General features: G+C 42.3%; 1 protein-coding gene across 5 annotated transcripts in view; it reads right to left on the reverse strand.

Moving 5' to 3' along the window:
* Positions 1–22,579, reverse strand: part of rusc2 (RUN and SH3 domain containing 2) — a 42,612-nt gene that overhangs the window by 9,369 nt on the left and 10,664 nt on the right. The window contains exons 2-6 of one of the 5 annotated variants that reach the window (XM_087849486.1): positions 10,321–12,075; positions 8,198–8,744; positions 2,113–2,796; positions 1,465–1,641; positions 1,149–1,322 (exon numbers count right to left, since the gene is read on the reverse strand). In XM_087849486.1, the coding sequence (XP_087705612.1) occupies positions 1,149–1,322; positions 1,465–1,641; positions 2,113–2,796; positions 8,198–8,744; positions 10,321–11,880 (3,142 nt within the window). In that variant the 5' untranslated portion in view covers positions 11,881–12,075. Of the gene's footprint in view, positions 1–1,148; positions 1,323–1,464; positions 1,642–2,112; positions 2,797–8,197; positions 8,748–10,320; positions 12,076–22,579 lie in introns of all 5 variants that reach the window. The other 4 variants (XM_087849487.1, XM_087849485.1, XM_087849489.1 and 1 more) reach the window with 4 other exon arrangements.

A 22,579-nucleotide genomic window follows, 5' to 3' on the forward strand; every position in this document is an offset into this window, starting at 1 on the left:
AAAACGCTGACAAAGAGTGCAATTCAACTCCTACTGAGCAAAAAGCAAATCTTTGTGTCCTGGTTCATCTGTGAAATTGATTTTTATGAAAGTAAGGTGAAAGGGCTTCATCAGTCTGCTCAGCACTCATGTCGCGGCTCCCTGCAGCTGTGTAAACCTGCATTATCTGGTAGGAGGATGATCTCCTCTCTCACTGCTGTGGCCTCGGATAACTCTGTGAGATCCACTTCATTTCGGGTGATTTGATTCTGTCTGCGCTGCAGTATCACTGCCCAAAAAGCTTTTACAGCTCACAGGTTGTCAGTAAAAAAAAAATGAAGGTGTCATCCTGCTTTTACATATTAGGAAGGACTAAAGTTGAGCGGAAAACAGCATCTAAACAGGAACAGTGATGCTTTTTTAACTGAAGAGCCAAATAATGTCTGAATTACCTCCTAATAGACTTTTATGCCTTTGGGATTTTTTCCTTGTATTTAAAAATCCATGAAAATTGTACTTAACTCAAAGTTAATGCAAACATGTTCTCCTTGTAACTATCTATGAGTTGTGTTGTAGAAAAGCAAAGTGCAGAGGTGAAATTTGATGTTTGTGTTTGTATTTTGGCTCGGATGGAGCACTCCGTATGTTCACCGTTTCTGGAGGTTTTCAGCTCTTCTTTACGTGTAACTGATTAACGCTTAGACCAGCAGCAGCTTTTGTTAGAGTGAAAAACAGTTAAATCCCTGAATCACACTCTTATTCAGTTACCAGATAAGGAAAAGAAAAAAGGAGAACAGTGCACTTCTGTATGAAAGACTTAAGGGAGCTTGAATTTAGTGTGAACTCTCCTAACAAATCGATTAATTCTGTATCGCTCACAGACGGTAATATTTATAAATGTTGGGAGATCCCTGCAGGCTGTGAGCCCAGAGGCACAACAACACCACCATCACACTTTCTTAGAATAAAGACCCGCTTGTTGGTGTGTGGAAAACGGTAAGCAGTAACCCTAAACCTAACCTAATTATAACCCTGACATTAAAACCACATTTGGAGTCAGAAACACTCCTTCAAACTTGTGGGGACTGGGGTTTCGGTCCCCACAAGTTTAGTAAACTTCCAATTTTTGGGCTCCACAAAGATAGGATACACACACACAGAGCCCCCACCTCTCTTCTGCGTCAGGTCAACAGAGATGTGAGACTGCGAGGACGAGCACAAAGAGGAGGAGGTGGAGGCGTCCGGGGAGAGGCAGAACTCCTCAGGCGGCTTCTCTGTCAGGGAAAAGTAGTCGGACAGGAAGTCGCTGTAGCTCTGCTGCAGCTTAGCTGATTGGCCCACTGCTGAGACACACACGAAGTCACTATTAGAGGCATTGAGGTAAGGAGCACACTTCTATGAGCCAGTACTTAAAATATCTGAGTCTATTTTTTAAATATTTGATATTCTTGCAGGTCTCAACAGTGCCAACAGATTTTTGAGCACCATTGAGTCGTCCCAGCTTGTGGCCAGAGGGGACCGAAGGGAAATCGAAAACGTTGCGTCTGGCAGGTCGCGGCCCCAATCCAGCAGAAGCATGGCACCCCGACACCCTCTCCACTCCCAGAGGGTTTCGACGGCGGTACTCCCTCCATTTGAGAGCCTGAGGAGAGAGGTGGTGCGCTGTTGTGGGACGGGAGGTGTTAGGGTTGCGATAAAGGGGTCGGATTAGGGTTTGTCGATGAGACAGATGGAAATGATACGCAGGAACAAAGCAGATGAAGACGGGCGTGTGGAAAAGGTGACGGGAGGACAGGAAAACATTTAAGTTCATGCATGAAGGGAGAGAAGAAAGAGAAAAAGAGAACAGTAAGAATCTACAGGAGCTTCTTTTTAACAGCAAATCAACAGAACTTTAATTCAGTGCAGATTTTATAAACCAACTGCGTCAGGACAAAACCTGCTGAGCGATTCTGTAACGAAGGGCTGACAGTTAAAAGAAGGGAAATGTAAACGCATGAGAGACGACGAGAGGAAGATGGCCTCAGTCAAAGTGAAAGCAAAGTGTGAACAGCTATTTTAAAACTGCATTTTCTCATCAGGGATTTAATGAATAGTTTTTAACGGAAACGTGAGATTTATTTACGGGCGTACCATTATGTGTCCTGGCTGCGTGCCCTTTGTTGCCCTCCTCGTGCTTCGCAGAGTCGAGGCAGCCCAGTGGGCTCAGAGAGTCGCTGTGAAGTGCTGGTAAGCCGGGCAGCCCTCCACGGCGGAAACAGTGTCCCTGCACTGCTGGCAGCGTCGGTGGCACCGCCCCTCTCTTCAGCCCCAGCGATGAAGGAGGAGGAGTAGGGGGCAACGGCGCTGATGCCCCCGCCTGTTTTATCGTGGGCGGGGTCTGCAGGGGGCCGAGGCCGGCTGAAAGGGGGCAGGAGAGGCTGTGCGTTGGCTTAGGGCTGGGGGTGCAGGTGGAGCAGGTCCCGGAGCTGGGTGCTCCCTGGAGTCGGACCGGGGAGTAACTCCCGAGAGGCGAGGGCCTAACCGATCCAGGAGGAGGAGCCGTTGTGATGAGAGAACCCTGGAAGCTGTGGACGTTCTCAGCTGCGTCGTCGCCGTCCTCCCCGACTGGACCTCCAGAGCCTGAGCCCAAGCTGGAGCGGGCCTGCATGCTAGAGATGTAGCCTGTGAGCAGGGGTGCCAGGGGCTTGGGCTGGGGGGCTTTAGCTGCAAACTGGTGGTGGAAGGTAAAGGGCTGGATGGGAAGGGTCGTGGGCCGCTGGTCCTTGGTGTAGCGGACCACTGCTGAGCGGCTGTCTGCAGAACTGGAGAGACCACCTAGAAGAGCCCAAACAAACTGCTTAGTTCTAGTTTGCCACAAGTTTAACAGTACAACCCCCCCACCCCCCCCCACCCCCCGCTCTGACTGTTAATGTACTGAATATATCCAGGAGTGTCATTATGTGTGTCTGTGGGTGTGCGCGCTTCACCGTTAATCCAGCCTGCTTCATATTTGTCGGCTGTATTGTTGAGTAAATGCCAAGTTTTAGTTTGATGGAACGCTTTTCATGTTTTGTGCCTACTGTCTTTCCTCGGGGCAGACAAAAAGCTCTTCTTGTTAGATTATCACAACTACCAGCAGCTCTCTGTCAACTCCCTGCATGTGAGACGTTCAGGGGACATATTTGAAATGCAGAAACAAAACCCTAACCCCGTCCACAAGTGTAGCATTTGCAATAATGAGCCGTCAGTGCTGCAGCTGCATAGCTAAGTGTTTAATGTGTTTACCAGGATGTCACAAATGCATCTTTTACTCCCATTTATATTCTCTTTGACCTCTTCTCTGAAAGCTGAGACAAGCTGACCTCAGTACAAATGTGTGCAAATATTTATTTTCACTGTGGATTCCCTTTTGCTGATTATTTGATTTCTCGGTTAATAATTTAGGAAATAAAATAAGATTATCATAGACTCCTCCAAATTCCTCACACTGTCCAATCAACAGGCTGAAGCTAAAAGTCAATAAATTTAGAAAGATTCAAACACCACACATATTCACAGCTCAGATACTCAAACAAACAAACAAACAAATAAATAAATAAATAAATAAATAAATAAATAAGTAGAGTACAGGCCGGTGTAGAAACTCATGAACCTGCAGGTCATCGCAGCTCAAAAATGCACAAACAGAAAGGTTAGAAGTGAAACCACAACACACAGCAGAAAACTGCCCAGTCATAAAGCTCAACCGCTCTTATCACAGAGAACCACACTGCTATTCACAGGCCCACATGCCCACACACACTCACACAAAGACAAACACACACACGCAGACTAAACCTGGGAATGTCAGGAGACACAGCAGCGAGGAGAAGCCTTTGTCTGCAGTGTGTGTGTTTGTGTGTGCGCTCCTAGATCCAGCGGGTGACAGACAGCGACGTGTGACGTCAGCGGGGTTGCGCAAGCTGTTTGTCGCCCAAAGGCCGGCCCACCGGTGCCACCTGACCCGAGTGCAGTAGCTGTTTCTCAGCCACAGAGGGCGACAACAAGCTGCTGTGGAAACCGGGAGGAAGGGAGGGCGGAGTGAGAGGAATACACACCCAGCAGGACTCAGCTCCCACTGGGATGGAGAAGAGAAGCCCTCATTCTCCGACTCTGGATCTGCTCTGTCATCCTTCTAATTGGACTCATTTCTTTTCTCGCTAACTCGCCTCTCCCAACTTCATTCTTCTTCCTCTCTGCCTGTTTTTCTCTTCAGCTCCTGTTTCACAGATGAATCCATTAGACAGCCGAAGCTTTTCCTTTGCAGCTCTCTGCTTTATGTTAGCATCATTAGTGAGCAAGCTGTCTCCCAGAGGCCTTTACTGAAGCCTGTACTGTACTGCGGTGAAACAACACAGCTGACTGAAGTGAAGTCTAATGAATAATATATGTGCTGAGATTCTGCACAGCCTTTCATTACAGCCTTAAATTATCACGGCCTTTATAGACACAGCGTTACAAACTAAGGGAGGAACGTGCCTCTATTCTTTGGGATGATCCTTTACCAAATTTCCCCTCTCCTTCTAAATGATCAATAAATCCTTGGTTTCAGGGCTTAAAGACGTGAAATACAATCTGTTTTTAATCACCATTTTCATCTATACTCAGCAAATCTGGTGAGGTGATGTGCTCTAGGTTGTTCCTGCAGGTAGAAGGAAAGAAATACAACATTTGTGTTTTGTGCATAAAAACCTCAAGTAAAGACAATATTCATTATTGTGATTTAGCTGTAACGTAACAGAAAAATCAGTTGTTAGATGATCTTTCGGTGTTGAATGCTCTGATGTAAAAATGTAGCACTTTACAAAACAGCTGACAAATGTAAGTTTCGTCAGGTTATTCCTGTCATCTCAACACGCTGATGTTTTGGCCTTGGTGTCTTCAGCAGACCTGTGATGACTCAGGTTTAGCATCACAGGAACGCCCCAGAATATCTGAAAGTCTTGTTTTCTCAAAAAAACAAACAAACCCCAAAACAGTCCAAACTCAAAGGTAATCGACCTAAAGAAAACCAGCAAATGATTAAAAAATAAAAATAAAAAAAAGTTTAAAAGCAAATAAAGTTGAAGTGCGGCCCACAGGCTGGTTGTAGCATGCCGTATATTTTCATGTTATATTATTGCGCAGCAGAGCAGGACGAAACCCAGAGAGCATTTCTCTTTAATTCCAAGAAACCTTGTTAAATACTCAGCCGAAGGCAGAAGTCTGTTTGTAATTATTAAAAGATCATACAAGTCCAAATTTAAAAGATTTTTTTATGTTCCTCAAATGATGTTCAGATGACCCAGTTTTCCACTAGCACTTGAATGCAGCATACATTTGTGAATCTGTGTGAAAACTGCCTCAAAACTGCGCACAAACGAAAGCTCATCATTTAACAATCAAACCTCAAACGTTTGTGCATCAGTGATCATTACTACAGGTACTGATCACTGAAGGTTTCCAAATATGTTTTTGTAACGAGTCTTCAAACGTACATATTTGTGAATACTCACAATTACCCACAAATCACACACATCTGTGACACATTTGAGGCTGATTTCTCTCCGTACGCCAGCCGGTCTCCAACTATAAAAGGCGACAGCTGGGGCTTCCTGGGATATCACTCTCCCAGTGCTCTTTACCCTCCCTGGTCTTATTCCACAGGAATCCCAAGCATGTGTTTGTGTATTTACCTAAGCAGACAAACAGCGAGCAGCTGAGACTGAGCTGACGACGGTCACTGTTCAGGTACAGAAACTGATGGGTTAGTGACTTAATTCATAGAAATAAGTTATCTTGCACAGTTTAAAAGTACCTGAAACCCTAATGAGTCAGAGTTAGTGGCTGAAAACTTTCTGATTTTACTTAAATCCATCCACCTCAGTCCAACGCTGTATTTGTGCTACTCTTTGACAATAATCTTTATTTTAACATTAAATTGCGAAGTTACACAGTTCTCTAATGCACAGTCTATCCATTTAGTGTACAGTACTGTACAAAAGTCTTGGCCCATCCCTCATTTTACTTTTTTTTGCTTCCAAGGACACTCGTGATCTTGTAAAATGAGCATTAGCTCTCTGCATTAGCATTAGCATTAGCTCTCTGGGCTTTCTGCAGGTAGTTTTCTTTGGACATTCCACTTCTTTTTCTCTCATTTTCAGTTCGTTTCTCTTTAGATTTGTTTTGTTTTGTTTGTTAAGCTACTTAACGCTCATCTATGAATCACTCAAGCCTGAACCAGTGTTGTGCCTGCATATAACAGCCATCCATTTTTGCCTTGATGCTGTATTTCCATGCATCTTATATCTGCACCTGTTTCCCTTTATCCCAGCAAAATATACAGGAATGAGGTTTGGCTGAAACCTTTTCTATAGTGCGATATGTTAACGGCTTTAATCTGCTTTATTTTCATTCACAGATGTTTCACTTGCAAGAATTACGCCTAAAACTCCATGTGTACTTGTACCACCCAGCATACTGTGCTAAATGCATCCAAATTAAGCAGTATTGATCTGTTTTCAGGCACAAACAAAGGCAAAACAGGATTGTGCAGGAATACAGTGACATCCTGCTTAGTCATAAGTGACTAAGGTTGGCTGAGAAGGTGATGCGGGTACCATTTCACGTTCAACAAGCCAAAAAACACTTGACACCATTAGAAACTCCTCCGTCAGATTTCTCACGTCTCTCAATTCTGGAAAATAATCCAGAGCTACAGATGGAGGTTTGTGTTGAGCTTTCTGAGAATCACTGATCTGTTAAGCCAAATGAAAGGGAGCTGAAAGGCATCACATTCAAACACAAACTTCATTAGAAGTTTTAGAAATAGAATTGATTGAGAGCGATGACACAGAGGTTTCTATCTACGAGCGCTTGTTTTTGGAAGGACGGCACAAACATGCACGGATATGCAAATATACAAGTCACACACACAGCTCAGCAAGCTGATGCAGAGCTCTGTGGGGGGCGGGTGTTTCACTGCATCTTTCTCTCCTCTCTCACCTGTTTGTTATTCTGAGCACGCTCGGCCCACTTCAACCCTTCATTCCATCTAAAGCAGAGCACGCGCACACACACACACACACACACACACACACACACACACACACACACACACACACACACACACACACACACCATGTCATTAGGTTATGGTTGTCATTAACCATAACCTAATGACAACCCTGACAACACCTTTGAGCCTCAAAAATGCCTTTAAACCCCATAAGTGACTGTTGTTTCCCCACAAGTACAGTAAGATGCCAATTTTCTGTCCTCACAAAGATGTCTAAACATGCACGCACACACACACACACACACACACAGGCATCAAATAGTTGACCTGACTGGCTACCTCCCTGGACTTTAGGGGGGAGGTAACAATGTTTAAAACAATAACAATAATAATATTTATATTTATAACAAGGTGCAATAATAACAGTGTGCAATACACATACACTTATTCTTCTTTTTTATTACTAAGTTAATATACTGTGTTGTGTTGTGTGTGCTGCGTTGTGATGTGTCGTGTCGTGTTACATGTAGTACCGACGTAGGACAGTTTTCCAATTTCATTGTACTATTGTACTGTATATGACTGTGTTCTTATCTTATCAGCCTGCTTGTGATCTTACACCAAAAAGTGAAAAAACACGACCGAACTAAATGCCTGTCCACAGCTGAGGGATATTACCTCAACATTTGTTCACATTTGATGATCTGCTGTTTAAAGTAAGTCTATAAAGTATGTAAAAATGTCAGCATATTTATAATTGAATGAGAGGTTTTAGTTGTTTTAAAAATCAGAAACGGTTGTGTTCTTCTTTCTTTCCCCTATAACGAACTCACAGTCAGGGCTTGATCACATGAGTCATACCTTCGTGACGCTGCTATTGGCTCAGGGTGCAGGGGAACCTCCCAAACATGTTGCATTTATATGTCATTATTGCATGACATCAGCTGTTATCAAACCAAATACTTTCCACTGGAGTTTGCAGAGCCCAGATTAGTTAAAAGGAAACAATGTATCAGACTTCCATTCATTAGGTGGACAGAAGGAGAACAAATTAATGCAAATGTGCTCGAGGCGGATATGTAGATGGGAAATTCTCTAAGCGTAAAAACTGTCAGTTTAAGCTCTTCTGTCCCTTTGCAACCTAAATGAATGAATAAATGAGGTTTACACTGTTGTTGTGCAGTGTAAGAGGTGGTGTACCTTCTGCCTTGGCCCGGGTTTCTCTCCCCCCTTCCAGGTGTCGCTCTATGCTGCCTTGACTGTAACATCTGGTAAAGGGTACAGGCGACAGGGCCTGACTGTCAGCCTCGACACGCTGCTCCAGGATCGGAGAAAAGTCCACTGAGGAGTGCGAGTGAGAGGAGACGGCGTCTGAAGCAGCCTTCACCGAGGGCGATCCACCTGCTCCTCCATTTCTTCGTTTGCTTCTAGCTATCTCTGCGAAGGAGGTGACCCTCGGAGGAGGAGGCGGGGTCGCGGCAGCGCCCTCGCTGAGCCGGACGGGGCAGCTCAGCATCCGCTCCAGCGAGCCGAGCCGTGGAGACGGAGACTTGTCCAGGTTGCGATCGTAGCTGCGAGAACGTGGACGGCTTCCTGCAGACGCTCCGATAACGCCGCGACCAGACAGAGGAGGAGAAATGTTGACGTACACCTGGCCTTCAATCACAGGACCAGCTTTAGCTCCCTGCTGATTCTTCTTCTTCTCCTCATCCTCATCATTGTCATTATCATAATCATCATCATCATCCTGCTGAATAAAGAGGAATATGAAAAGAAAAGACTGAAAGTTAAACTTTTTCCAAGAGATTATAAAATAAAACACATAACTAGCTGTGGTTAAGAGGTCAATTAAGAGGTTAAGAGGTCAATTAAGAGGTTAAGAGGTCAATTAAGAGTCAAATTAAAAACAAACCAAAGGCTTAAACGGACTAATCCAGATTTGCTTTGACACAGTGGCAGTGGCACTGTTACCGACTGATATTAATACCCTTCAGTCTACATAAGTGCTAAAATAATCCTCAGACATGAGCAGATAACTGCAGGCGGTGGCTAGTGTCTAAAATGAGCCAGTGCCAGACTAATACCAGTGTTATTGCTATTTAAAGTTTTCACTGTTACGGGGCCTTCAGTTTAATTTACAGTTTAGGAGCTCTTTATGTTTCTTCTCCCCATTTTTCCTTATCTGTTGAGTCAGATGTAATTTCTGTCTCTGTTGTTGATTTGGTCTTGCTTCACTGACCAATTCAATTTAGTTTTAGCTACAGAAATATCAACAACAGTCACCGCGAAGTGCTTCATATTATAAGTTTGCTAATAATGTATCGAAACAGGGACAGCAGAAATCGATATTTTGTTACAAAAAAGGTTTTTGTGCTCTGACTTCAGAGCATGTTGATCCTTTTTCTGAGCAAGAATCCTGACATTCCTTCACTGTCCAAATGTGTTTAACTTTTTTTATGGCAGCAATAAACATGACAGTTTACTTATTTTAATTTAAGACAAGTTTTATTTTAATTACGTTTAAAACTTTTTTATTTAATGTAAAATTATATTTTGTTTTAATTTACTTTCAAATTCTTCAGTTGCTGAAGGGGCTGCATAGTTTTCATAAACTGCATAGTTCAGAATAGCTATAATTGTACCAGATGGTTGCGTTCAGTTAAGTTGGACTAGACTGTAATACAAACCGTTCAGTTTGTCAACAATCAAACTGAAATGAGAGAAAGACTGAGTGTGAGACTTTGATATTAGATAAAATGAATATTGATAAAGTTTACCTTTATGTACAGAATTTGAATATCGCAAAAATAATTAAAAAAAAATTGCAATAATATCGTATCGTGCGTTGTATGGTGATTCCCACCTCTATTACATCATAATCACTTGTTTGTGTAACGTAATTAAACTGACCTTTACTTAACTAAAAACATTAAACACAGATTCAGTGGAGGATAAATCAAAGACTAGATCTTCTGATTTCGACTTGGATTATAGATTCTTTATCATCATAAATCCTCATTCACAGTTAAGTGCTGCAGTTATTCAGTAAATCAGTGTATTTATGTTTGCACATAATAAATAGGAAAACAAAACTGTCACTGATCATATTCGATTATAATCATATTATATCAAATGGAACCCAATATGACATTTTAGTTTTGTCAGTGTTACAATTTTACATCACAAAATAGCTGATGAACTTTGACCCTTTGGTCGCACTTCTAGTGGACTGCATTTCCACTCTTGTGTGGACCTTTACATGCAGTGTTTCCTGAAATGGATTAGAAACAGTTAAAACTACAGAGGCCGGATTCTCCACTCACCCTAGATGTCTCTCCCTCTTCATCCTCTTCTTCCACTCCTTCCTCGTAAGCTTGCTGCCTGAAGAGGAAGTACTCACTCGGCTGAGTCGGGGTGGGGCTGCCTTTGCTGTGTTCGTCTGAGCAACTGTGAACCGAGGAGCCCGCGGGACTCGGGGACGACTGCGACGAAAGGTCGCACGTGACCAGTTTGTAGTAGTTCTGGGTGGCGACGACCAGTCGTGCCTGACTCTGGAGACAGGAAGCGAGGTCGCCAGAGGACCCTGCGTGAGGAGGGTGGTAGGAGTTGCAGTTGGCATCGAGGTCAAGAGCCCCCTGGTGCTCCACTGAGCAGGAACAGGTGGAGGAAGAGGACAGGCGTGGTTCACGGATGAGAGGGAATGTGTTTCCAAGTTGTTGAGATAGAGGAGGTTCGGTTGGAGAAGTGTGAAGGTCCAGATAGAAAGCCCCTCCAGTTGAGTCTCGGTTTCCTGGTAGATCGGAAGCAGATGAGGTGCAGGAGTGGTCGGTGGAGCTGTTGAGGTTGGTGGGACCGGAGACTGGTGGCTTCTCTGGGACGCTGTTGTTCATCTTGTTGTAGATGGCACTGAAGTTGACGAGCACGCCATCGGAGCTGTTGCAGGAGGAGTCGCTGCCGTAGCCTTGCTGGCACTCCAAGAACGGCTCGGAGAACGCCTCGGGGAAGTGCCGAGGGTAATTCTGGGAGAGAGTACAGCAGGAGCAGTGCTGTGTGGAAGAGCTGGAAGAGTAGGAGCCCGTCTTGCTGCTTCTCCCACATCTCATCGGATGATCTTCGTCTTCTTCGTCGTCATCGCCCCAATCTTGATCTCCGCAGTCCATCGACATGTTGGAGCCACTGCTTCCATGGCGCCGTTGACTGGCAAGTTCCAAAATTTCGAGGTCTTCTAGGTGGTTAGAAAGATCCGAGGCGCCACCTCTCAGGGACTCCCCACTACTTCCTCCCACTGAGCTGTGAAGGAGGAAGGGCTGTTGAGCAAAACCAAGGTCGTGCAAATGGAAGGAAGTCAAACCGTCATTGAGAGCAGAGTGAGCGTCGCTGTGAAGGTGAAAGGAAGAGTCTTCAAGGTAACCACTGAGGTTGTCACCGTCATCTTCTTCCCCTTCGTCATCCTCGTCCTCTTCGGTATTCAGCAGAAAAGGATTGTGACGGAATGGATTCCTGTTCCTCGGCTTGGCTCTGGGTAATGTGTGCGCTGTAATCAGCTGGTCCTCCGAATTGCTCGAGGCAAATGATGAATCATCGCTGGCTGTGCTGCCGCCTCTCCCGCCACCCTTTCTTTCTCTTCCTCCATTGTGGGAGGACCAGGAGCCACTCGAGGTCTGGATCAGGCTGCTGTAGAGGAGAGCTTCTCTCTGGAGGACGTCTCTCTCCGGAAGGGAAGTGGTGCGACTCAAGCCCAGGTTCTCTGGTGGGCTAAAAGGGTTGGTCCTCTTCATCGAGCTCCCGCAGCCACCCTGCCGCCTACTCGACACCTGACAGTGCACCAGGGGAATGTGGTGCACAATCAGCGTCTCACCAGACAGTTTAGGGGGGCTGTCCATGGCCTATGAGGAGCGAGGGAGGGACTGGAGCTACAGCAGCTGAGCGAGGCCCTGTACGGGTGAGGGGGGGGAGGCTGAAACGAGGTGTGTTGGCAGTTGTATTCACACTCTGTTTGCTGGGCCTCTCTCTGCAGGGCAGCCAGGGATTTGGAAGGAGAGGTCAGGGAAGTCTACACCATGGTCAGAGTGATACATCTGGAAAACACAAAGACAAAAGAAGTTAGGAAAGCAGGCAAATACACGCACACAGGGGTTGAGGCTACAAGGTTGTAAAAAAAGTCAGTGAAACAGTGTTAGATAAAATCATAACTTATTAGACCACAAACAACCTTTTTTTCCACCTCATATTTTGTTTTATTGGTGTCCTTGTTAAACACGGGACATCAGAGCAGAGTTTTCCAGTTAGTAGGTAACATCAGAGGCAGTTAGTCCACCAAAGTCCTGGTACCCTACGTACCGCAGCCAGCTGCATGCTTTTTACTAGCAGCTCCACCAATATTATGGTGATATTCTGTCCTCATATCCGACACCATCAAGATATCCACGGACAATCTGCCCAGGTATAATGTGATAAATCAACTTCTATTCCAAAGATGTTTCTTCTTTCTTGAGCAATTTCTTGGCCGAATGGTTGAGATAAAATGAAAACCACAGCAATGAGCTTTCAGTTTTTGAGTAAAACAAACTGTTAAAATGTCCCTTCAGGCAGATACTTTTCAGTGTCTTGAGGCACAAATTTTCTCCTGCCCTTCACAAACTGCATTTCAGTTCTCTCAGATTAATGAATAAATAAACTACTAGGGCTGCAACGATACACAAAATTCATGGTTCGGTTCAATACTTTGGTGTCACGGTTCGATATTTTTTTGATACAAAAAAATGTTCATGCCTTTTTAATTTGTCATTTATTAAAATTATAAATATATATTTTAACTCAAAAGTACAGTTTTTAAATTTAATGTTGCTAAAACAACAAAGTAATAAAAAAAATTAATCTGATTGAGAAATCACTCATCTTTGGAAAAGAGAGTTTATTACAGAGAAATGTCTCTTTCCAAAATAAAAGCTATACTATACGCTTCTTCTGGGCTATATTCTCAGCAGCATATTAAACATATCAGGTCCCCATAAGGAGAATCATGTGCTAACGGCTGTCTAAATGACTCGGCTAAAGTTTGTAGCATGCGTGCTTGTTGATTTTGTCTGCTTCCACTTGTCTTTGCACGAGGATGATGTCGGAGTAAATGTGCAGTCATATTCGTTGTGTTCCCACTAGTGCTGTCAGCGTTAATCTCGTTGAAATGACGTTAACGCTACAACACGGCAAATCTCCGTTAACGAGCTACCGTGGATTGGCCGTGCGTGGGGCTGGACGGCCAACACGTTAACAAGCTAACTGCGCTAACACACTAGTTCCCACCAATGTAAATGAGCATTGCGTGGCACATCCGACATACTGTTTTACTTTTGTCCATGATGCGCTTACCTTCAGGGTCATACGTCACATAAAAACCAAAATAGTTCCAAATGCCATATTGCAAGGAGAGCTTAACTTCTGTCTTGCTAGCTTGCCCTGCGCTCAGTGAATCTGCGTTCGACTACTCCGCCTAGGCTGCACTGTCGAGCGCAGATCCACTGAGCGCTCAACACAGACAGCATCGTCAGAAGAAAAGTTGATAAAATAAATTAAAAATTTTGTATTGTTCATGCATATGCATACCGAACCGAAAGCGCTGTATCAAACGGTTCAATATCGATATGAGTATTGTTGCAGCCCTAAAAATGCATATGGTTTTCTTAGCTGAAGACTTAGCCTTTACTGTTAGTGCGTTGTTACATCTTGCACAGAAGTTTAAAAAAATCACATATTTCTGTAAAGTTACCATATAGTATTTACAGTATACCATAATACTGGTTTACCATACAATATAAGTACAGTTAAAGTATCGAATGGCTTAAACCACAGGATAACGCACAATCACTTCCAAAAAAACTCGTCCTTGAAGGAGCATCAGAGCTTTCATTAGCTTGTAATACATGGGATCAGCTAACCCCAAAGTCCCAAAACCAATCACTGTGAAGCCCCTCCAGGGAAAGCAATAACAAACCAGTGACTGAAGTTTTCCTTTCTCAAAGCAAACAAGAGTCTTGATGAACTCCCCATAACTGAAAAACTTTAGATTCTGTGTTTACTTTTAGTCTTTAATGGACGCATCCACCCAGCAACAGGAGCATCCTAACACAGCTAACAGGGCTCACATACCTGAGGTCATACTGTGTTTAAACTTTAATGTTCGAGTAATTTATGAAACAACAGGAACAGATGAGGAGTGTTTGTTTGTTCTCGAGCCACTTTTCTTCTAGTAAAGTGTGGCCTAAACACACCTAGCTTCTTTTTTGTTGCTAGCTTAACTAATGTTACACATGAGAAAAATAAAGGACATAATATAAGAACAAAGTCAGCTGCATGAAAACAGTGAGCACTGTGTAAAGCAGCTCTGCAATAGTCTCTTTGTTTTGGGTTGGTTGAACTCAGGGGTAGTTCCTGCATGTCTTGCTTTCTTCTCTTCAGCCTCCCTTCTGAGCAAATGTCTGTAGTCTGCAATTAGACCAGGATTACTTAAGGCCAGAGGGAGGAGAGCCAGAGCGACTCTGCAGTCTGCTGCTGACTGCTAAATCCTGCTCAGGGTGTTTTTAATCATTTAACCTTCTTGATTTGCTCTTTTAGTGATCAGCTTCTAGGTTTTGCTGTCTCTTTCTTTTCACTGTGATAGGAGCTTGTCTGTCCCTTTTAGTTTAATAAGTAAAAATTAAACTTCTATTAGCAATTTTTTCTTTCTTCCCCACATGACAGACTTTCAGGAGAAGGTAACAGGAATCCAGAGCTGCATTACAAAAGGTCAAAAACCATGCACAGACGATCAAATTATTAGTCCTAATGTGGTTTTTACTCCAAAAACTCAACAGCATCCTCCACTGCAACCGTACTTGTTGTTAAAAATGTAGTAAAAAGAGAAATTAGAGTTCTGGAGCTACAAAACACAATGCACAGTTGTTTCCACCAATGATCAGCGAGTCTCCCAAAACATTTAATAAACTAGTAATGTAGTAAAGTAATACTTGTAAATGACCTTTAAATTTTGTAAATATTTTTACGTTTGTTTGAAAGGTACTTCGGTTTTATTTTGAAATTCATGCTTTTATTTTGAAACAGGAAACTGGCGCAAAACCGATAAAGGGCTCGTTAGTAACGTTTCTTTTAGGATATGGTAAATAGTGTGCCTTAAAGTGAAAAATATGTACGTTTCTTTTGCCAATTAGTACCTGGCTGACAGTGGCACAAGGTTTGTTAATGTTTCCTTTAACGGAATAAGTTACGTGCAATCAAAATGTCGTTTAATAGAGTTCGTGTGTTGTTAACCTTTATGTGTAGTTGTAAGTTAGTTAAGTGATATGATGAATTGAATGATGTAAATTTGATGTATATGCTATATGTGAGCAGGAGAAATTTGTTTCCTTTGATGTTATGGTATTAATATTGCTGGTTTTGTTTTGCTCCTAGCTCTTACATTCAGCCAGGGATGCTACAATACTATTAAAACAGCTTCAGTAACTGTAGAGAATTATAACCACGTACGATTCCAGTGAGCAAGTTGAGTCAGAAACACGTGAAGTGGAAACAGTGAGAGCCAGTAACACACCAAACAGCTGACTCTTAAACAGGACTATGATCTCATCCTTATTCACATCACACCCTAAATAACAGACACAGGATTGAGCCTTCATCCTTCTCTTGCCCCTCAAACGATCAAATCTCCACGAGGCCCTCACATCTTCTTGCTGTCAGATTATACTTGTTGGTGCAAACACACATTTACCTAGCATGCAATTTATCTTCAAATAAGGAAAAAATTATTACTTTGCTTTTGTTTGCAGGTAAGTATGCACTACCTTGCACTGCAGCAAGTCTGTCATTTTTCAATTACAGCCCAGCAGCGTTCGTGCTGATGAAACTTTCTATATAAAGGTGTATTTATATGACAATACATGTAACTCCCAAATTAGGTGTCGTTACAGAAAATTTACACAAAAATAATGTATTTCCTCATGATAGTCTCACCGCACTGAGGTGAATAAATATACTGAAAGTCATTTTTCCATCAGATTCCCACTTCCTCCCCAGAGGAAGTAAAATGCAGCTTCACACAGGCTTTAATGCTCTTTATCATTTCTGGGAAGCTTCTCCATCATTTGTTTATAAGATTTTTCTACTCAAGTTATGTAGAAATGCTTCATAAACCACCTTTCTATCCTTTGTGTAGTCCAGACTGATATGTACTGCACGTAATCTCAGATTAAGTGCGTCTGTGACTAAAAAAGTGGGAAATCAGATGTGAAGATAAAAGCAAAAGCCACATTTTAGCATATTGGAAAGCTGCACTGCTAACAGTCAAATGGATAAGAAGATGAAGATATAAATGCTGGTGAGAGCTTCACGATCACAATGGAGGCAAAGGCTTCTTCGTCAGTTTTGCAGTGAAAGAAAACACAAAGGCCAAACGAGGCGACACACAGCAGCTCTACAGCTACGTGTTCGCACAGTGCGACAGGTTTACTCTGGCACTGCAATAACTGTGATGCTTCTCTTGATATCTGACCTTTTAAACAGAGAATGGAGTGGTATTTGCTGTCGGGATGGACTCGGATTCACCTCAAGTGGAGCTCAACCTTTTTATCTCAAAGCTGTGAACAAAGAAGTGATGGGTTCCCACTAACCTGTGCTGCAGGTATGAATCATGACATTTTCTCACTTTTCTTTTTTAGTATCTTGAACTGATAAATTATAGCAGGAAGGAAACTATTGTTCATCACGGTGTGAAAACCCCCCACAGTGAATGTGTACCTGCACCTGCCTGGGTGGAAGTTGTCTTTCATGTGATAGCGAAGGATGGAAAAGCCTTTAAATTCCTCCTGGATTAAACAGCAAAGTAAACAAACAACAGACCAAGATCTGAGCCCACGTTCCCCTCACTGCATTTCAAAATCACAGCGAGGATACTGAGTCGAGTTATAATCGCTGAGTCACCAAAACCACACAGACCATCAGAAGAAGCTGACGGACAGAAAATAAAAACCATCGGTTGCTTGTTTAGGGCATCATTAATTAAAAATACCTGTTTTGTGACTACTTGCCATAAATTAATTGTAGTGACTGAAACAGAGAATAAAATGTTTCTTAGCTGCCGCTCTGAACCAAAGCCTAAACTAAACCATTACAGCACTAAAAATCTTCACAGCTTTTCATGTTATCATAAACAGTTTCATTTATGTCATTTTCCTTTTCTTGACGGACTAATATAAGAACGATTTTCAATCGGCGTATCGTATGAAACACACTCATCATGCACTTTTGTGTGAGTTTCAAACTGAAAAGTGCATTTTGTTTTGTTTGTGTGGTAAGAATCAGAAGAAGCCTGACATCACATTACTACTACAGCAACGTGATGTCCTGTTGTTACATAACAGAGACGACACAAAGACACCTGACACAACAAACCACCAAAGAATAAGTCTAATCTTCTTGCAGCGTATTCTCTTTAAGTGTTGAATACAAACACTCATGTGGAAGAGAAAGGTAAGTGAAGTAAACAACATCATAGAATCTGCTCCTTTCTTACATTATTATATCAGCGGGAACACAAGACTCCACATATCTCTGCGTATAATATACGTATCAGGTCCAAGAAGCCTTCAATGTATCTGAGGCTGTCACTGGTTCCTGTTAGCAGAGTCACATTAATGACTCTATGCTCAGTTAAAGACTCCAGGCGAGGTTAGGGAAAGCCAGTTGGTTTTATGAGATAATCTGCAGGGTTAGGTAGGCGAGACTGTGTAATGTGTCCTCAGATTAGACAGCTGTCTCGTTCATATCACCTGTTGCTGTGAATTCTTGTGAAGATGATGAACTTTAGGCGAGCAGCCCTTGTGAGTATTGATCTCTTCATGTGAGGAATCTCTTTTCTACTCCTAAGAGTGTGAAAAAGACGGTGCCTGGACTTCTGCACGTGTGTGAAGACATTTCATCTCTCAAACAAGAAGCCTGTTCAGTTCTAAAAACAAAAAGATGGAGGGACCCAGGTTCAGTTGGGGTCGTCTGCTTTGGAGGCGGGCGTTAAAAGCCTCATTGTGGCTTCTTTGTCATCATATAACAACAGGATTTCACTGCTGAAAGCAGCGGTGATGAAATATATCAGTCTTCTAAGCCTGGTTTTTCCCAGAGTTCTTCCTGTTAAAAAGGGAGTTTTTCCTTCCCACTGTCGCCAACTTTGTGGATTAATCTAGTCTCTGAACAAAACTAAAATCATTTTACTTACATACTGCTGAGTAGCTGAAGCAATAATTGTATTTCTATTACATTTTCTGTTTAATAATCTAAAAGGTGCAAAATAATTAGTAAAAAACGCCGTGTCCCTCTTTAGACTCACCCCTGCATGCTGCAGCTGTTATTGATCGTCTGCAACTTACAAGAAATCAGCAAAGATTGTGGTGAAACATCTGTCTGAACTGCATGCAGACAGATTCTGTTTGGGTGGTGGTGAAATCACCTTTTTCTTCACATTTAATTTGTGATAAACATAATTTGATTAAAGACACTTGTTGGACTTTCCCCAGTGAGATTTTGATTGTAGCTACAGTAACAAGCAACAGTTCTGATGAGTCATCCTTACTGTAGTTTTCACATCAGAGTTCATGCTGAGGAAAATAAAAGCTGCTCATTATCTTAAAACACTGAATAGCTACTTTTACGTGAGCTTAAAGAGCATTTATATTTAACTGGTCAAAGGAGCCTCTGCCTGTTAAACCAAAAATAATTGAAAATAAAATCAAATAATAATAATTATCTATTGCTTTGCAACACAAACACACTCGGCCTCTCTGCTGTGTTCACCGGGGACTTTTCACACAAGATCCTGGTTGTTGTTTATAACCCTCACCTCATGAGCCAGGTAACAGAGTGTGACATCATCTGCTTCGACTGTGCAAGATGACAGTCCACAGTCTCACTGCTTTCCTCAATCCTTTAGTGATTTTACAGATATCAATTTCTGAAAAACTGTGACAAATATGTTTCCTTTTGATAATTAATAAAGACAATCTGAGGATTAAAGGATTAAAGTGTTTGCAGGGATGACTGATGCTGACAAAACAGCTATGAGGAAAAACATTATGTCAAAGCATTTTTCACTACAAGCCATGTTTCACCTTTCATTCATACAGCAATTAATTTGCTTTAAACTGACATAGAATCAGTTAAAAGCAAATGATATAAAATCTCTTACATTAATTTAATGCATGTGTCTTTATGAAAATCATTTAAAAATATTAAGTATCAACAGCTATGTTGTGAAGACATCTAGGCACAGACCCACAAGCTAAGCCTTTTTAAATCTACTGCGTGATATTTATGCTACATCAATCAGCAGCAATGAAACGACGCTGTGTGACGCTCGTCTCAAAACCGCCTCTTAAAAGATTGACAAATGTATGCAGGCTGCCAAGCTATTCAGCTATTCAGGCACACGCAGAAATGACAGAGTGAACAGTGACTACGTCCAGTGAATGCCCATTATGCTGCATTAACCACCACATTTATCTTTTTGGCATTTCTATGGGGCACCCATACCCATACAGTTACATAACTGCAACAGTTCCACCCCGACAAATATAAATAACGGTCCTACAAGTGAAAAAGTTAATCGAAAACTGTTCAGCCTTTACGCAGCCTTTGCAACAAAGAGCACAATACAGTGCAGAGAAAGCTTCTGCACACTTTTCTTAAGAAAACATGCACAAGCAGCCTCACACAAGCCAACAACAACAACAGCAGCATGACTGAATTCTGTGTTATTACCAGATTGCAGCACATCTGATCAGATAACGGGTTAAGAAGAACAAAGAGGCTGTGTTTGGCCAATCGAAATCCATTTCCCATGCGACATCAGAAACCCTAGCTACAATGCCACCCAATCAGATAGAGCCCTGCTCCATGAGGGGCAGCATGAGAAAGTATTTCTTTTCTTCGTCTCTCTTTACTTCCAACACAATACCTGCTTACATAAGAACCTGAATTCATCCAGAAAGGTCGAGCTCTCTCAGGACGTCCTACTGTTGATGCTTATACAGTCTAAACCCAGTTAAACCTGATGAGGAGACCAGAATATCATTCTGAAATCAGCAGCATCAGATTGTTAGTGTTTTTATTCACCCAACTAGTCTGCAAATCTGTCATGAGCCTGAAAATACACAAGACAAAATAAACACAGCACCTTCAGATTCACAGCATTTTATACCCACAGTGCTATTTTCCTATACTGTGCAGTGTTTTAGCATCATTTAGCTAAATTTTCCAACAGGTAAATTTGCTGATGAACATAGTTGCCTTTTAGTACTGAGACCTAACCAAAGTCCTACAGCAGAGTAAACATAACTCTGAATCAAATCTGCTGAATGCACCAAAGACTTACTGTAATTTCGTGATCATGTTTTAGTGTTCAGACTGGATAAAACTCAACAGCATCCCTGATATTTACTAGGGGTGCAACGATACACAAAATTCAGGGTTTGGTTCGATACTTTGGTGTCACGGTTTGATATTTTTTCGATACAAAAAAAAAAAAAAAATTCATGCCTTTTTAATTTGTCATTTATTAAAATTATAAATATATATTTTAACTCAAAAGTACAGTTTTTAAATTTAATGTTGCTGAAACAAAGTAATAAAACAATAAATCTGATTGAGAAATCACTCATCTTTGGAAAAGAGAGTTTATTACAGAGAAATGTCTCTTTCCAAAATAAAAGCTATACTATACGCTTCTTCTGGGCTATATTCTCAGCAGCATATTAAACATATCAGGTCCCCATAAGGAGAATCATGTGCTAACGGCTGTCTAAATGACTCGGCTAAAGTTTGTAGCATGCGTGCTTGTTGTTTTTGTCTGCTTCCACTTGTCTTTGCACTAGGATGATGTCGGAGTAAATGTGCAGTCATATTCGTTGTGTTCCCACTAGTGTTGTCAGCGTTAATCTGAAATGACGTTAACGCTACAACACGGCAAATCTCCATTAACGAGCTACCTCGGATCGCCCCGTGTGAGGGGCTGGACTGCCAACACGTTAACGAGCTAACTGCGCTAACGCACTAGTTCCCACTAATGTAATTTAGCATTGCGTGGCACATCCAACAAACTGTTTTACTTTTGTCCATGATGCGCTTACCTTCAGGGTCATACATGACAGGAAAACCAAAATAGTTCCAAACGCCATATTGCAAGGAGAGCTTAACTTCTGTCTCGCTAGCTTGCGCTGCGCTCAGTGAATCTGCGTTCGACTACTCCGCCTACGCTGCACTGTCGAGCGCAGATCCACTGAGCGCTCAACACAGACAGCATCGTCAGAAGGAAAGTTGATAAAATAAATTTAAAATGTTGTATTGTTCATACATATGCGTACAGAACCGAAAGCACTGTATTGAACGGTTCAATAATCAATACGAGTATCGTTGCACCCCTAGTATTTACTGTAATAAAATAGGAATTAAAGACAAGTCAAACTAAATGGAATGGTGGCTTAAAGAAACAACTGCCTGCTTTGACAGTAACACTGTCACGGTGAGCTGTGTGGCAGGCAGTGGTTGGACCCACACGCAGGACTCAAGACGGAATATTTAACTCAAGGCGACAGTTTTTATTCACTGGCAGAAAACGAAAAAGAAACACAAGACATGAGCACTAGAAACAAACAACAACATTCAAACTAGGAAGGATGATCTAAACTAGGAGTTCATGACGTGGCGTGACATAACCTGACAAAACATGACGACTGAGGCAGGGGCGTAATTTCCAGGGGGGTTATGACCCCCACAATAATCAGACACAGCCATTATAACCCCCCCAATAAAACTATGAATTATCTTGCATAACTAGGCTGTTGATTTTCTTTACTCATTGCAGGTATTACGAGCAAAATAGCTGCATGTTTAATCATCTGGGAATTTACCCAGATTTATTTATTTATTTATTTAGACAGAGATCTTGGACCCCCCCTCCCCCACCCACCCACCCACCCACAACTAACGCAGAGGCCGCGACAACGGGCAGGGAAAAAACACAGGGCTTAAATACATACTAGTGTAATCAGGGAATGGGAGACAGGAGGGAAACACTGCTGGGATAATGACGAGACACGGGGAAGCAGAACTGAAACCATAACCATGGGACAAGGACTACCAAAGTAAAACAGGAAACTAAGACAAAGCACTAAGACGCAGACTAGACACTAAGACGCGGAAACACAGGAACCTGAACCACAGAGATGATACAAAACAGAAACCACAACCCAAGGACTAAAGATGTAACATTAGCAGAAAACCAGAAGTCATAATAATTATAGCTAGAATCACCAATAAACACAAAGCACTGAGTCCGTGACCCAGTACCGTGCAAACACTCAGGATCGTGTGAGGAAGGAGCCGTACTGCCGTATTATTAGGAGGTTTTTTCGCCATGAAACACAGTTAATCAATAATGTGATAATAATGGAGAACAAAAAAAGACAATTTTTGGTGTCTGACACTCGGATAACTACGGATTAGTAAAAGCTTCTTGTTAAAAATCAATTCCATTATTATCTTTCTCCA

The sequence above is a fragment of the Neolamprologus brichardi genome, chromosome 12, assembly GCF_056152115.1.
Source record: "Neolamprologus brichardi isolate AB-2024 chromosome 12, ASM5615211v1, whole genome shotgun sequence".
NCBI classification, from domain to species: Eukaryota; Metazoa; Chordata; class Actinopteri; order Cichliformes; family Cichlidae; genus Neolamprologus; species Neolamprologus brichardi.